The 14,035-nt window shown below is 44.8% G+C and overlaps 1 protein-coding gene across 1 annotated transcript in view; it reads right to left on the bottom strand.

Annotated features, from left to right (window-relative positions):
• The window catches only part of LOC138637965 (vomeronasal type-2 receptor 26-like), a 136,186-nt gene that overhangs the window by 81,169 nt on the left and 40,982 nt on the right, over positions 1 to 14,035 (bottom strand). The window contains exons 2-3 of the mRNA XM_069726887.1: positions 10,317 to 11,099; positions 1,868 to 2,086 (exon numbers count right to left, since the gene is read on the bottom strand). Of these exons, the coding sequence (XP_069582988.1) occupies positions 1,868 to 2,086; positions 10,317 to 11,099 (1,002 nt within the window). The remainder of the gene's footprint in view (positions 1 to 1,867; positions 2,087 to 10,316; positions 11,100 to 14,035) is intronic.

The raw sequence follows: 14,035 nt of genomic DNA, 5'->3' as shown, positions 1-14,035 counted from the left end.
ATGTGGTTCGTTTGCATGGCATTCCTGAGAATATTGTTTCTGACAGAGGTTCCCAGTTTGTTTCGAGGTTTTGGCGAGCCTTTTGTGGTAGGATGGGCATTGACCTGTCTTTTTCCTCGGCTTTCCATCCTCAGACTAATGGCCAGACCGAACGAACCAATCAGACCTTGGAGACATATCTGAGATGTTTTGTTTCTGCAGACCAGGATGATTGGGTGTCCTTTTTGCCGTTGGCTGAGTTTGCCCTTAATAATCGGGCCAGCTCGGCTACCTTGGTCTCTCCATTTTTCTGCAATTCTGGGTTCCATCCTCGTTTCTCTTCAGGACAGGTTGAGTCTTCGGACTGTCCTGGTGTGGATTCTGTGGTGGACAGGTTGCAGCAGATCTGGACTCAGGTAGTGGACAATTTGACCTTGTCCCAGGAGAAGGCTCAACTTTTCGCTAATCGCAGACGCCGTGTGGGTCCCCGACTTCGTGTTGGGGATCTGGTTTGGTTATCTTCTCGTCATATTCCTATGAAGGTTTCCTCTCCTAAATTTAAACCTCGTTTTATTGGTCCGTATAGGATTTCTGAGATTCTCAATCCTGTGTCTTTTCGTCTGACCCTCCCAGACTCCTTTTCCATACATAATGTATTCCATAGGTCGTTGTTGCGGAGATACGTGGCACCTATGGATCCATCTGTTGAGCCTCCTGCCCCGGTTTTGGTGGAGGGGGAATTGGAGTATATTGTGGAGAAAATTTTGGATTCTCGTGTTTCTAGACGGAAACTCCAGTATCTGGTTAAATGGAAGGGTTATGCTCAGGAAGATAATTCCTGGGTTTTTGCCTCTGATGTCCATGCTCCAGATCTTGTTCGTGCCTTTCATGTGGCTCATCCTGGTCGGCCTGGGGGCTCTGGTGAGGGTTCGGTGACCCCTCCTCAAGGGGGGGGTACTGTTGTGAATTCTGTGGCTGAATTCACTCCTGTGGTCACAAGTGGTACTGCAGCTTCTGAGCTTCCTCCCTCAGGTGTTCTGGTGAGCTCGTTGGCTGCTTTGTTATTTAACTCTACCTGATTCTGTCTTCCTTGCTCCTTGTTGGTGTTCCAGTGTTGGACCTGAGCTACTGGATCTTTCCTGTGGCCTGCTGCTCTGCTTAGATAAGTGCTTTTTGCTTTTGTTGCTACTTTTTCTGTCCAGCTTGTCTATTCGTTTTTGCTGAAAGCTCTGAGACGCAAAGGGTGCACCGCCGTGCCGTTAGTTCGGCACGGTGGGTCTTTTTGCCCCCTTTGCGTGGTTTTTTGCTTTAGGGTTTTTTGTAGACTGCAAAGTTCTCTTTGCTATCCTCGTTCTATCTAGGATATCGGGCCTCACTTTGCTGAATCTGTTTCGTCCCTACGTTTGTCTTTTCGTCTTGCTGGTGGTCGTTGTGTGTGGGGGGCTGCCTTTACCTTTGAGGTGTTTCTCTGAGGCAGGTCAGGCTTGTTTTTCTATCTTCAGGCTAGTCAGCTCCTCAGGCTGTGCCGAGTTGCATAGGTAGTGACAGGCGCAATCCACGGCTGCCTTTAGTTGTGTTTAGGATAGGTTCAGGTATTGCGGTCTACAGAGATTCCACGTCTCAGAGCTCGTTCTATTGTTTTTGGGTTATTGTCAGATCGCTGTATGTGCTCTGATTGCTGGCACACTGTGTCACTGGATTGCCTACATAACAGCGCGGCCATCTTCCTGAGGCCGCGCGTGCGCAGATGGAGTGTCCTGCCTCCCGGGGCTGCAGGAAAATGGCCGCCGTGATCTCCATCTGCGCACGTGCGGCATCCCGCGGCAATTTTCCTGAAGCCCCGGGGGCAGAACCGTTTCAGAATTCACTTTAGGTTTCAGCCATTTACCTGAGAAAATTTTGGACTCCACACGATGGCACCGCTGTCGATGCGAAACCGGTCGCTGCTTTCTTCGTAGTAACCAACTACCCGCCTTTGAAGAGACTTGTTTGGAAAACCTACAAGGTTTATGATATCAAACTTGCTGGAAAAGTGTCCCTCTTTGTTAAAATAAACCTCTTCGCCTCCCATGGTCTCAAAATGAATGTTCTTCAGATAACGACTGAGCTGCAAACAAAAGAAAATATTTCAATCAAAGGTTTTCAACGCGAAGGGGCTTCATTGTTATAGCTTAAGCTTGACAGGGGACAGCCATGCTGGAGAAAAACATTGTGATGTCCCGACAACCAATCTCCTCACCCTTCAGCCAAATAGTAACCTCGGTGCCAGGTCACCGGTGAATGTGAATTCACCATTTTCAGCTTGGCAAGCAATATGTGAGTGTATCGGATTCTGGTAGTAAGTATGTCTCCTCTATCACTTCTCCAGTTAAGCTTTTCTCTGTGAAGTTGAAAAATATAGTTTTCCTTTGAATTCCTAAGAATTCCTTTGAGCCTCTAAACTCCGATCTCTAGAGATACCTCGCCTTAAATATTCTTCAGTAGCTGTCAACTTTTGGGTAAAAAAACGTAAAAATTTATTGGGGTCAGTCAAAAATGTAGTTATAATTGTGCATATCAGGGGCTGCGGGGGTCATCAATTTCGACCTCTACCCCCTTGCTGAGAACACCTAATTGACATAGTTTACCTGATAAAGAGCAGACACGGGGCTTGCACATAACAACCTATAAAAACTGTCCACATGGCCAATTGGGACATACCCCTAAGCCAAAACCTAGAAAACCAACAAGCATAGAGGACTTCAAAGTAAATGGTGTCAAAATAATCACCAACCGAGATGGATAAAGACAACAAAATCCATAAAGAAGTAGGGGTTCAGTACAAATCAATGCAAATTTTATTAAACATGTATAATAGACAAAAACATTGCATAAAGATGAGCAAAAAAAGTAGCAGCTGACGAAGCCAAGGTGGTGAAACGCACGTCGAGGCTCTCCTGTGTCCTTCTTGCACGCCCGCATCTTGACTACATCATGTCCCAAGGCAATATTATATAGCTATAATTGGCTTATATTTGACATTTTTTTTTCCTGGGACATGTCTATGGATAATTTTCACAGTAGAGATTTGTATGCACAGCACTTTATTCAAATATCATGAGTGGGATAGCGCTCCCTGAGTGCGTTGGGGGACACTCGTTTGGCAACGGGATTAACACACACACTAGAATTTTCTCACAATATCAGTCTATTCCAGTATGTTTAAGACTCATAAACCGCACCATAGGCCATGTTGCACATCACTTAACACATAGTCTATAGCACTTCATATCATACGGCTTTATCTCAGATACTTCATAGCACAACATTAGGTTGCAGTCTCTAAACATGCTGGACCTTTCTCCATCCGGTGACCGCACAGTTCATTAACTGACCCTCATCAGTGCACACAGTGCCCAACTCTGGGTTACCTTCCAGGAGCTCCTGCTCCACACGCTGACTCCTTGTCAGTCCTTGGTTCGCAGGGAAGCTGCCTAACTGGGATCACCGTCCTTGTGGCCAGGGCACTCACGACAGTCCAGACCCGCAGAAGAAACGGTAGCTTCCCCAACACAGTGCCGTCACAGACTCTGCACATACAGCATCTCAATGTGCTCTTCAGGAAGTCCACTCCTAGGACCTTCCAACACCCAGGCCTGTCCTGTCTCGCAGGACCTGAGAACACAGACCATTCAGGTCCATGCACTCTCCACAGACCATGTGACCCAAACCATGGTCACATTATGTAGCTGTAACCACGCCCATAGGTGGGAGGTAAGTGTGGTTAGTCAGACCAGCCCAACTCTCCGACTAACCCTGTAAGCCTCCCTTTAAACTAAACAAATACTTGTGGGACTACAGGTCCCAGAGCAACATTACTGGCTTACAGCGCAGAGGATATCCTCTGCGACACATTCTGGGCAGTTACAATGATGCCAGTCACTGTCTCACTATCACAGTTATGCCTGTGACTGCCATGCATTTCCATGGCCTCAATACGCCTCTGTGCGTATTCTGAGAACATACAGCCCCACCTAGCTGTAATAGGGGTCACTGCATCACACAGGTTATTATGCCTGACTATATTCATCTCAGGAACTGCCTCCACGGCCCTATGAATTTTATGTGACCAATTTTGATATCTATTGGTCCTATTTATCTATTTACTACATTGCGTTGTGGATGATGCCTTAGGACATGTGTTTCTTCTTGCCAGTATATTATTACTGGTTTAGCTGCTACTTTTTTTGCTCATCTTTACGCCATGTTTTTGCCTATTATATATGTTCAGCAAAATTTGTATTGATTTGTACTGAACCCCTACTTCTTTATGGATTTTGTTGTCTTTAGTCATCTCGGTTGGTGATTATTTTCGCACCATCGACTCCGAAGTCCTCTATGCTTGTTGGTTTTCTATGGAGCTTGTACAGTACATAGAGGGAACGATGGGCTGCATGGTGTACTTTGCTGTACTTGTGTAAAACGGTCCTTCCCGTCTTGAAAGCAACAAATGGCCAATGATGGCAGGGTCATTTGGATGTTTTGTGTTGTCATTATGATTTAAAAAGAGAAAACACAGTAGTCTGGCAATAAATGGCTTCACCCAACCACTAACCATGAGTGGAGGAAAAGGTTTGGTGTTATCATTCATATTCTCGGAAAAAAGGCCAAGAAAGCAAAAATTCTGCCGGGGTATGTAAACTTTTGAGCACAACTGTATACAAACCTGTGTTTTGAAATTGGATTTGCATATATTTTATGATCACTGGGAAGCGTCCAATAAGCTGCCAGGTAGCAATAGTAGTCATTGCCTTGTCCATCAATCGTCAGTCCATTGTGTGTTGGTCCTGACAAATTGTTGGCAGCTGTGGCAAGCGGAGAGCTTGCACTGATAATTGTCGGCAGCAGTGGGATAGCTTCATGATCTCCCTGACAGGGTCAGTGTGAACCACAAAAAGACATAGGTTATTTTATCCAGCTCATGACAATTTACACCATTCTTATTATTTTAACAGCAGTAAAAATTATTTTAAGAGATTTTTTTTTTCCAGTTTAGGGAATAATTTCATATCTACAGCGAGAGGACAGTATGGTAGTGTTGTCGCAGGTCTCGACCTGCTCTCTGATGAGTCCACCTTAGAGATGACGTCACGGCACCGGAGAGATAAGACACAGTACACCAGGCATGTATCTGAAGTATCTCTAGTTTATTAAGCTTACACACACTTTTTATACATTCTTATGTCGGAGGCGGATTCTCCATATATGGGCTAAGCGTCGGAGTGTTTTACTCCATTGTCTCCCTATGGTTTCGCAAACATATTTTTCTATACAAAACATTATTCATTATCTTTCAAGGACATTTCATCCTCCATGCTCTGCTACAATTAGTTCAATGACAGCAATATCAGCGGTATGAAGAATAGTGAATAACAACTTGTTTATCTGACCTTTAGTAACACTTACACAAAATGGAGGCAAGCAAGATAAAATGGATCCTGCTATAACAGTAGTTAACATTATCACCAGCAATTTTTTCACGCAGCGGTGCCGCAAGTGACAGCATGAACTCCGGTGAACTCTAGGCGGCGGAGTGATCCATCCGACTGTATCACTGGAGCTCCTGAAGTCACATCTCCCAATGTGACAGCTCTCCACGGGAGATCGTCATGGGACACTCATTATTAAATGGATTACATCGGAGCAGGGAGTATACTGTTGGTTTATTATTTTGTCTTTTTGCAGGCGATCGAGGCCGTTGGGGATTAGCTGTTTGGTAAGCATGTACTGTATGAGTATATGTGTGTACTGTATGTGTATATGTGTTTTTTTTTTTACTATTCATCACAGTAGCCGGATGATGGGACTACTATCCCATCATCGGCTAATGCTGTCACTGTTCTATGTGACAGCAGACATAGCCGGATGGGACTAGTAGTCCCATCGGACAATGCCTGCCTACACACAGACCAGCACACACACACACAGACGTGCCACACACCCGCAGGCCCTGCAGACACCCCCACACACACAGACACCCGCAGACAGACAGGCACATCTTATCCGCACACAGTCTCCGCCCATACAGTCTCCGCCCACACATATAGTCTCCACCCACACACTCTTCCTCCTCCCGATCTGCAGAGTTTTTCGCACTCAACTCCGCAGCAAATCCACAAATCTTTTTATACCTGCGGTTTTGCTGTGGATTTGACTGACTCAATGGAAGTCAATGGGTGCAGAAACGCTGCAGATCCAAAAAAAAAGAATTGACATGCTGCGGAAAATAAACGCTGCAAATCCGTGCGTTTTTTTCCTCAGCATGTGAACAAAAATTCTAGATTTTCCCATTGATTAACATTGGTGGTGCACTACATGATGCAATTCCGCATGTCCAAAGACGCTGCAGACCCGCATCAAAATCCACAACGTGTGCGCAGAGCCTTAAAGTGACAATCGTATAATGCAATTTTGTGCACAATGAAAAATTCCAAAGATTGGCGAACCACAGTCTCTATCGCACTCGAGGACAGAGGAGGAACCCGGGGAGATAATGATGGTGAACAGTTTGTAGCTATCCAAAGATTATCCCTTGTTTGGGATCAACAACAGTTTTTTTTCTTGCAAAGTGAAGCAATGTTTTTTTTTAAATGCAATAAAAAAATCTGCTTATTTTTCTTTTTACCAGTATCAGGTTTTTTAAGTTTTTCCTGTGATTGGCTAAGTTTGTTAGCAGTAGTTTCATGCAGATGTAGAATACATTGGACAAAGCAATATTTTTCGCGGAATAAATGATAATTATCCATTTACTCAGCCCAATATTATAGAATTCTGTGAATCGCCAGAAGGTTACAAATATTCACTACACCCCTAGATGAATTCTCAATATATTCCAGCCAAAATTGCGCTCCAGAATTCAATCGGCGCTCCTTCCCTTCCGAGCCCGCCATGCGCCAAGACACTAGTTTTCGACCACATAAAGGGGTATCGGCATGCTCAGGAGAAATCGCACAAGAACGTCTATGGTCCATTTTCTCCTGCTTCTTTTGTAAAAAGGAAAAATTTGGAGCTAAACCAACACTTTTGTGGGAAAAATGCTGGACATACTGGGGCAGATTGCTGGACACACTGGGGGCAGATGTATGCTTGAGACACTGGGGCAATGCTGGAGACACTGGGGCAGATTGCTGGACACACTGACGGCAATGCTGGACATACTGGGGAAGATTGCTGGACACACTGGGGGCAGATGTATGCTTGAGACACTGGGGCAATGCTGGAGACACTGGGGCAGATTGCTGGACACACTGACGGCAATGCTGGACATACTGGGGCAGATTGCTGGACACACTGGGGGCAGATGTATGCTTGAGACACTGGGGCAATGCTGGAGACACTGGGGCAATGCTGGAGACACTGGGGCAATGCTGGAGACACTGGGGCAATGCTGGAGACACTGGGGCAGATCGCTGGACACACTGACGGCAATGCTGGACATACTGGGGCAGATTGCTGGACACACTGGGGGCAGATGTATGCTTGAGACACTGGGGCAATGCTGGAGACACTGGGGCAATGCTGGAGACACTGGGGCAATGCTGGAGACACTGGGGCAATGCTGGAGACACTGGGGCAGATTGCTGGACACACTGACGGCAATGCTGGACATACTGGGGCAGATTGCTGGACACACTGGGGGCAGATGATTGCTTGAGACACTGGGGCAATGCTGGAGACACTAGGGCAATGCTGGACACACTGGGGCAGATTGCTGGACACACTGATGGCAATGCTGGACATACTGGGGCAGATTGCTGGACACACTGGGGGCAGATGATTGCTTGAGACACTGGGGCAATGCTGGAGACACTGGGGCAATGCTGGAGACACTGGGGCAATGCTGGAGACACTGGGGCAGATTGCTGGACACACTGACGGCAATGCTGGACATACTGGGGCAGATTGCTGGACACACTGGGGGCAGATGATTGCTTGAGACACTGGGGCAATGCTGGAGACACTAGGGCAATGCTGGACACACTGGGGCAGATTGCTGGACACACTGATGGCAATGCTGGACATACTGGGGCAGATTGCTGGACACACTGGGGGCAGATGATCGCTTGAGACACTGGGGCAATACTGGAGACACTGAGGCAATGCTGGAGACACTGGGGCAATGCTGGAGACACTGGGGCAGATTGCTGGACACACTGGGGGTAATATGCTGGACACACTGAGGTAGATTGCTGGACACACTGGGGGTAATATGCTGGACACACTGAGGTAGATTGCTGGACACACTGTCTGGGGGCAATGCTGGACACACTGGGGCAATATGCTTGACATACTGGGGAAGATTGCTGGACACACTGGGGCAATATGCTGGAGTCGGACACACTGGGGGAAATGCTGGACACACTGGGGCAGATTGCTGGACACACTGGGGCAGATTGCTGGACACACTGGGGGCAGGACTGGAGGCATGGGCAGAATTTAGATGCGGGGCATGATTGGAGACACAGGGCAAAATGAAAGACATGGGGCTGGATTGGATCATGGGGCAGGATGGATACGATGGAGACAGATGGGGCAGGATGGGGAGATCACATGGGGTAGAAATGTAGAATGGATACTCATGAGGGCAGGATGCGAGAACATATGGCTGGAGCCAGGAATGAGATAAACGGGGCCAGGATGGGGAATATTATTACCATAGGGGCTAATTAAGGGATATTATTACTGCAGTGATGTATTTATTTTATTTTTTGACGACCCTGTCTTAAATGGAGGGGTGGTCCTGTTACTGTACAGAGTGACACTATATCACATTTTTTTCTTCATGTGGTGTAATGTAGAAGTTGTGAAAAATTAAGTAATGTTTTCTGCAAGCGGAGCTCGAGATAACTGTGTTATTTCCTGCAGAAACGAGTCCTGGCTGGAAGAAGTGATGGCGGTCTGTGCTGGATGAAAGATGAAGGACTTCACCTGGTGAGTCAGTGTTACCTATACACGGACACTATACACTGTATACTATATACAGAGGTCCTGTGTACAATGTCACCAGTGATCACTGTATTACCTATACATTATATACAGAGCTCCTGTGTATAATACCACCAGTGATCTCTGGATTACCTCTACACAGACACTGCATACTAAGTACAGATCTTCTGTGAATACTGGCACTTATGGTGATAGTATTGTGTTTTGTTTTTTTTTATTACTGATCGGTATTGTAGTATTCAGTCACTGTGGTGGTAATATGTGGTCTGGAAATGGTGTTGTGGTATTTGTCCCTTGTATGTGCTATTTGGTTACCAAGTGGTGGTAATATGTGGTCTTGACATGGCGCGGTGGCATTTGTTCCTTGTATGTGATATTATTCGATCACTGTGGCTGTAATTTGTGGTCTGGTCATGGTGCGGTGGTATTTGTTCCTTGTATGTGATATTATTGGTCAAAACATACCTAAATTGTATTGCTGATTTTAACAAATATTTAATAGGTTATAGTAGAGTAGGGCCCGGCCATTTTTCTAGAATAATTTGGTTCGGGTATATCATGACCCCCGTCACATGACCCCCGTCACATGACCCCCGTCACATGACCCCGTCACATGACCGGGAGGGGCCCACAGTGTCTGAACAGCCCGGGGCCCTGGCTACCCTTAATCCACCCCTGGGTGCGGTTGTTAAAATGGTTTCACATTTAGGTATTTTCTGTCACATAATCTCCTCGATGTCTATTAAAATGTAACGCGGTTGCTAACAAAATATTGGTTTTCTAAATTTTATTGGAAAAATGAAAAATTGCTGGTCAACTTTTAATTTTTTTAAATATCAAAGAAAAAAGATGATGTTTGAAAAATGATGCAGATGTATATTAAACATGTGATAAATGTTATTTATTATTTCTTTTATGCGTGGTTTAAGGGTATAAAAATTCAAAGTTTGAAAATTACTACATTTTTGGTCAAATTTTTTATATTTTTATAAATAAAAGCAAATTATAATCGACCAAAATTTACCACTTACATAAATTACAAAATGTCACAAAAAACATTCTCAGGGTCACTGCGATGTGTTGAAGCGTTCCAGAGTTATTACCGCCTACATTGACGCTGATCAGAATTGTAAAATTTGGCCTTGTCCGGAAGGTGAAAACAGGCTGGAGGTGAAGGGGTCAAAATCCTTTAAAGTGATAGTAGCCAAAATGCTTTTTATGCTGCTATATCCATAGCTGTGTTCAAATAGCTAAACAGAGATTTTTTTTTTAACGAGACCACTCATGAGAGCTACGTCCATGCTACACATGTCTACCATGTACTTCTCCCGTAAGCAGCCATATTACCGTACCTTCCAGTGTTGCCAGCTCCATTGTGAATCAAGTGAAGCTTCTTCCTTATCACTTTGCTCAATCAAATCATGTAGGGCATGTGCCAGGGCGTAGACGGCAGCGTAGACTTGAAATGTGACTCGAAAGTTCTCCACATCGTACAACAATCCATCATAGAGATGAACACCATATGTCTCATTACAGCTATCCACAGACTCATCCATGAAGTTAACAGGCAAGCACCAAAATATTTTTTTCCACATTTTGCTCAAAATGAAATAATTGTCATATTTTTGGGCATCAACAGCCAACAGAAAGTTCTTTAGACCAGGAATCTCCACCTTGTGCAGGCTTAGCATCAGAGAGCCATTTAGATGGTTGATTATATCGGCATTAACAAAATTCGGAAAGGAGAAAAGTGAAATTAAAACTTTTCTGAAGGTTTTCTTCTTTGCAACTTCAAAGAATATCGGTTCATCTAAGTTAACGTTCAAAATCACGGCATTACAGGAGGACTTCTGTAGCGTCTCAAAGGCCAGAATATCTTTACCTACTCCATCTTTATGGAGAGTTATGGCAAACTCAATGCAGATCCCATTTTCTCTCAGTTTCTCCTTCAGCTTCACGCTGGAACGTTGGCTGCTTTCGTCCTCTGAAGAAATGATTCCCACCCAAGTCCAGCCCAAATTTTGGAGTAAATGTACTAGAGCTTTATGCTGAGCTCTCTGCCCAGGGAACGTGTGGTGGAACGAGGAAGAACTTATTTCATGTTCAAAAAATGAATCCTTTTTCGCATAACTGAGCTGAGAAACACATAAAAAATGTCAAGGATCTAATAATTTTTGAAAAATAATAGTAATCATGTTCACACATAGGAACACATGGGGCTACCGCAACAAAGAGGAGCCAGAAGACTGCAGTGTCTGATTGCTCCTACTCCTGCGCTGAAAAAAAAAAAAAGTCACCTTTTTAAATGATGTTTATTTCTTTTGGCAGAACATTGGTAATTGGCCATGTTGGAAACTCTGGGAGCCTGAGCTCTCAGCCAAGCTCAGTTAGCCACACCTATCCCTTATATAATCTGGGTCCTGACTGAAACCCACGTCAGAGCTAGCTTATGCTGCATGGCTTGGTGGAGAGTTGTTGATATGAGAAAGAGTTTGGAGGAGTTATCTGTGACTGTTGCGTGGTTTGTAAGTGTGATAATTCCCTTCCCTCTTCCTACTTTGGTTTTTCCCCATCCTCCACTCCCCATTGCATTCCTCTGTTATATGTGAGTGAATATTTTGTATGCCTGGTATTTTCAGTTTACCCTTTTCTATGTTGCCTTGTTTGTCAGGTTGGTGTACTGCGGTACACAGTAGCACCCCTCTTCCCTGAGTGGGGGAAGAGAACAGACAGTGAGCTAATTCAGGATTAAGGCAAGGGTGGCGGTCCCGGCATCTTCACCTTCAGAAGTATCCAGAAGAATAGGGTGAGCTAGGGTGCCCCCTAGTGGTAGGGACAGGGAAGGAGCCCCTGGCTCCGGGTCACCCGACAGCTGGGTTGTGACAGAAGGTTGTTGACAAAGAGTGGCCCTTGGCAATATTAAAAGTGGTTCTCAAATGCTTAACTTTTGCTCAAATGACCATTTTTTGTGCATTTACACATGATGACTTTAAACAAGCAACGATCATCCATAACCAGGTCGCCCGGTGTTTATTTACCGGCGTCTTTTATTTTGATTTTTGTTCCGGCATAAACGATCCGATGAATGAGGGTTTTCCTCATTTGTTGAGTGATTTCCAATATGAAGAAAAACAAAGAAAACTAATCTATCCAATAAACTTTATTAAACAAAATAAGGATAAAAGACTGACACAACACCCAGACCCCTCTAAATGGGGGTGGGTCAATTAAAAAACCTGGCCCAAAACGATTGTAAAGGGCAAAGGGTGGGAGGGACAACGGGGCCGATAGCAAAAACCCTACACGTCCCTACAAATATTCCCTGCCTGTCTGCGGAGGTTGGCACCCTCTTGGACGCAATATGGCGCCCCCGCTCACCATCGACTCACCCTTAAGGCCCTATAAGTCCCTCTACATGTATAAAGATACTATACCACAAACAACACCCAATACATGGCCTAACCAAACTCGGGACCAAAAAAAGAGAAAAAACACCAGGTAGTGATTCACCAGTAAAGACAAACGGTCTGACCGTACCAATTCCTAATGCTAAAGTATAACGCCTGAAACTAAGGCTAATATACCCTAAGGAGTCCCTAACCGAGTCTCCCTACCTGTCAGCGGAGGTTGGCACCCTTTTGAACGCAAATGGCGCCCCCGCTCCTCGGCGGCTGCCCCTATTAACCCTGGCTGAATCCCTAAAAGAAGATATATCGGGATACTAAATACGGGTGGTGCCTTAGGGGCTATACTAGTGACCCAGATAAATAGGTCCCTATAGCTCGGTCAGACCCTAAAGATAAAGCAAATAGCAACAATACTTAAACCAATGCTTGCACGGCAATAGGAAAGATGTATATAACAGCTTAACGAATACAACTATATTATGATCACAGTTGGTAAAGTACTCGTATGCAAATACAATGGTTGCGGGGAAAAAAAAAAAAAAAAACACACAACTGGTGAAAAACATATAAACTTAAAAGGCCTGAAAGGCACAACATGTATCTCTGATGTGATCTATTCACACAGTATCTCTTTTTCCCATATGCCTCCTGAGGAACCACATCATGGGGGGGAAACGCGTAGAGGCGAGACCTGAACACAGATAAGTGTTTCAGGCCTTTTAAGTTTATATGTTTTTCACCAGTTGTGTGTTTTTTTTTTTTGTTTTTTTTTCCCCGCAACCATTGTATTTGCATACGAGTACTTTACCAACTGTGATCATAATATAGTTGTATTCGTTAAGCTGTTATATACATCTTTCCTATTGCCGTGCAAGCATTAGTTTAAGTATTGTTGCTATTTGCTTTATCTTTAGGGTCTGACCGAGCTATAGGGACCTATTTATCTGGGTCACTAGTATAGCCCCTAAGGCACCACCCGTATTTAGTATCCCGATATATCTTCTTTTAGGGATTCAGCCAGGGTTAATAGGGGCAGCCGCCGAGGAGCGGGGGCGCCATTTGCGTTCAAGAGGGTGCCAACCTCCGCTGACAGGTAGGGAGACTCGGTTAGGGACTCCTTAGGGTATATTAGCCTTAGTTTCAGGCGTTATACTTTAGCATTAGGGATTGGTACGGTCAGACCGTTTGTCTTTACTGGTGAATCACTACCTGGTGTTTTTTCTCTTTTTTTGGTCCCGAGTTTGGTTAGGCCATGTATTGGGTGTTGTTTGTGGTATAGTATCTTTATACATGTAGAGGGACTTATAGGGCCTTAAGGATGAGTCGACGGTGAGCGGGGGCGCCATATTGCGTCCAAGAGGGTGCCAACCTCCGCAGACAGGCAGGGAATATTTGTAGGGACGTGTAGGGTTTTTGCTATCGGCCCCGTTGTCCCTCCCACCCTTTGCCCTTTACAATCGTTTTGGGCCAGGTTTTTTAATTGACCCACCCCCATTTAGAGGGGTCTGGGTGTTGTGTCAGTCTTTTATCCTTATTTTGTTTAATAAAGTTTATTGGATAGATTAGTTTTCTTTGTTTTTCTTGGTTTAATACTAATTTGGATTATCAGATATTATACTTTCTACTGATTTCCAATATGTTTGCCCCCAATGAATGCTCATCTG

Source organism: Ranitomeya imitator, chromosome 5, assembly GCF_032444005.1.
Source record: "Ranitomeya imitator isolate aRanImi1 chromosome 5, aRanImi1.pri, whole genome shotgun sequence".
NCBI classification, from domain to species: domain Eukaryota; kingdom Metazoa; phylum Chordata; class Amphibia; order Anura; family Dendrobatidae; genus Ranitomeya; species Ranitomeya imitator.
The sequence above is the reverse complement of the archived record's forward strand: the minus strand, read 5'-3'. Positions and strand labels throughout refer to the sequence as shown.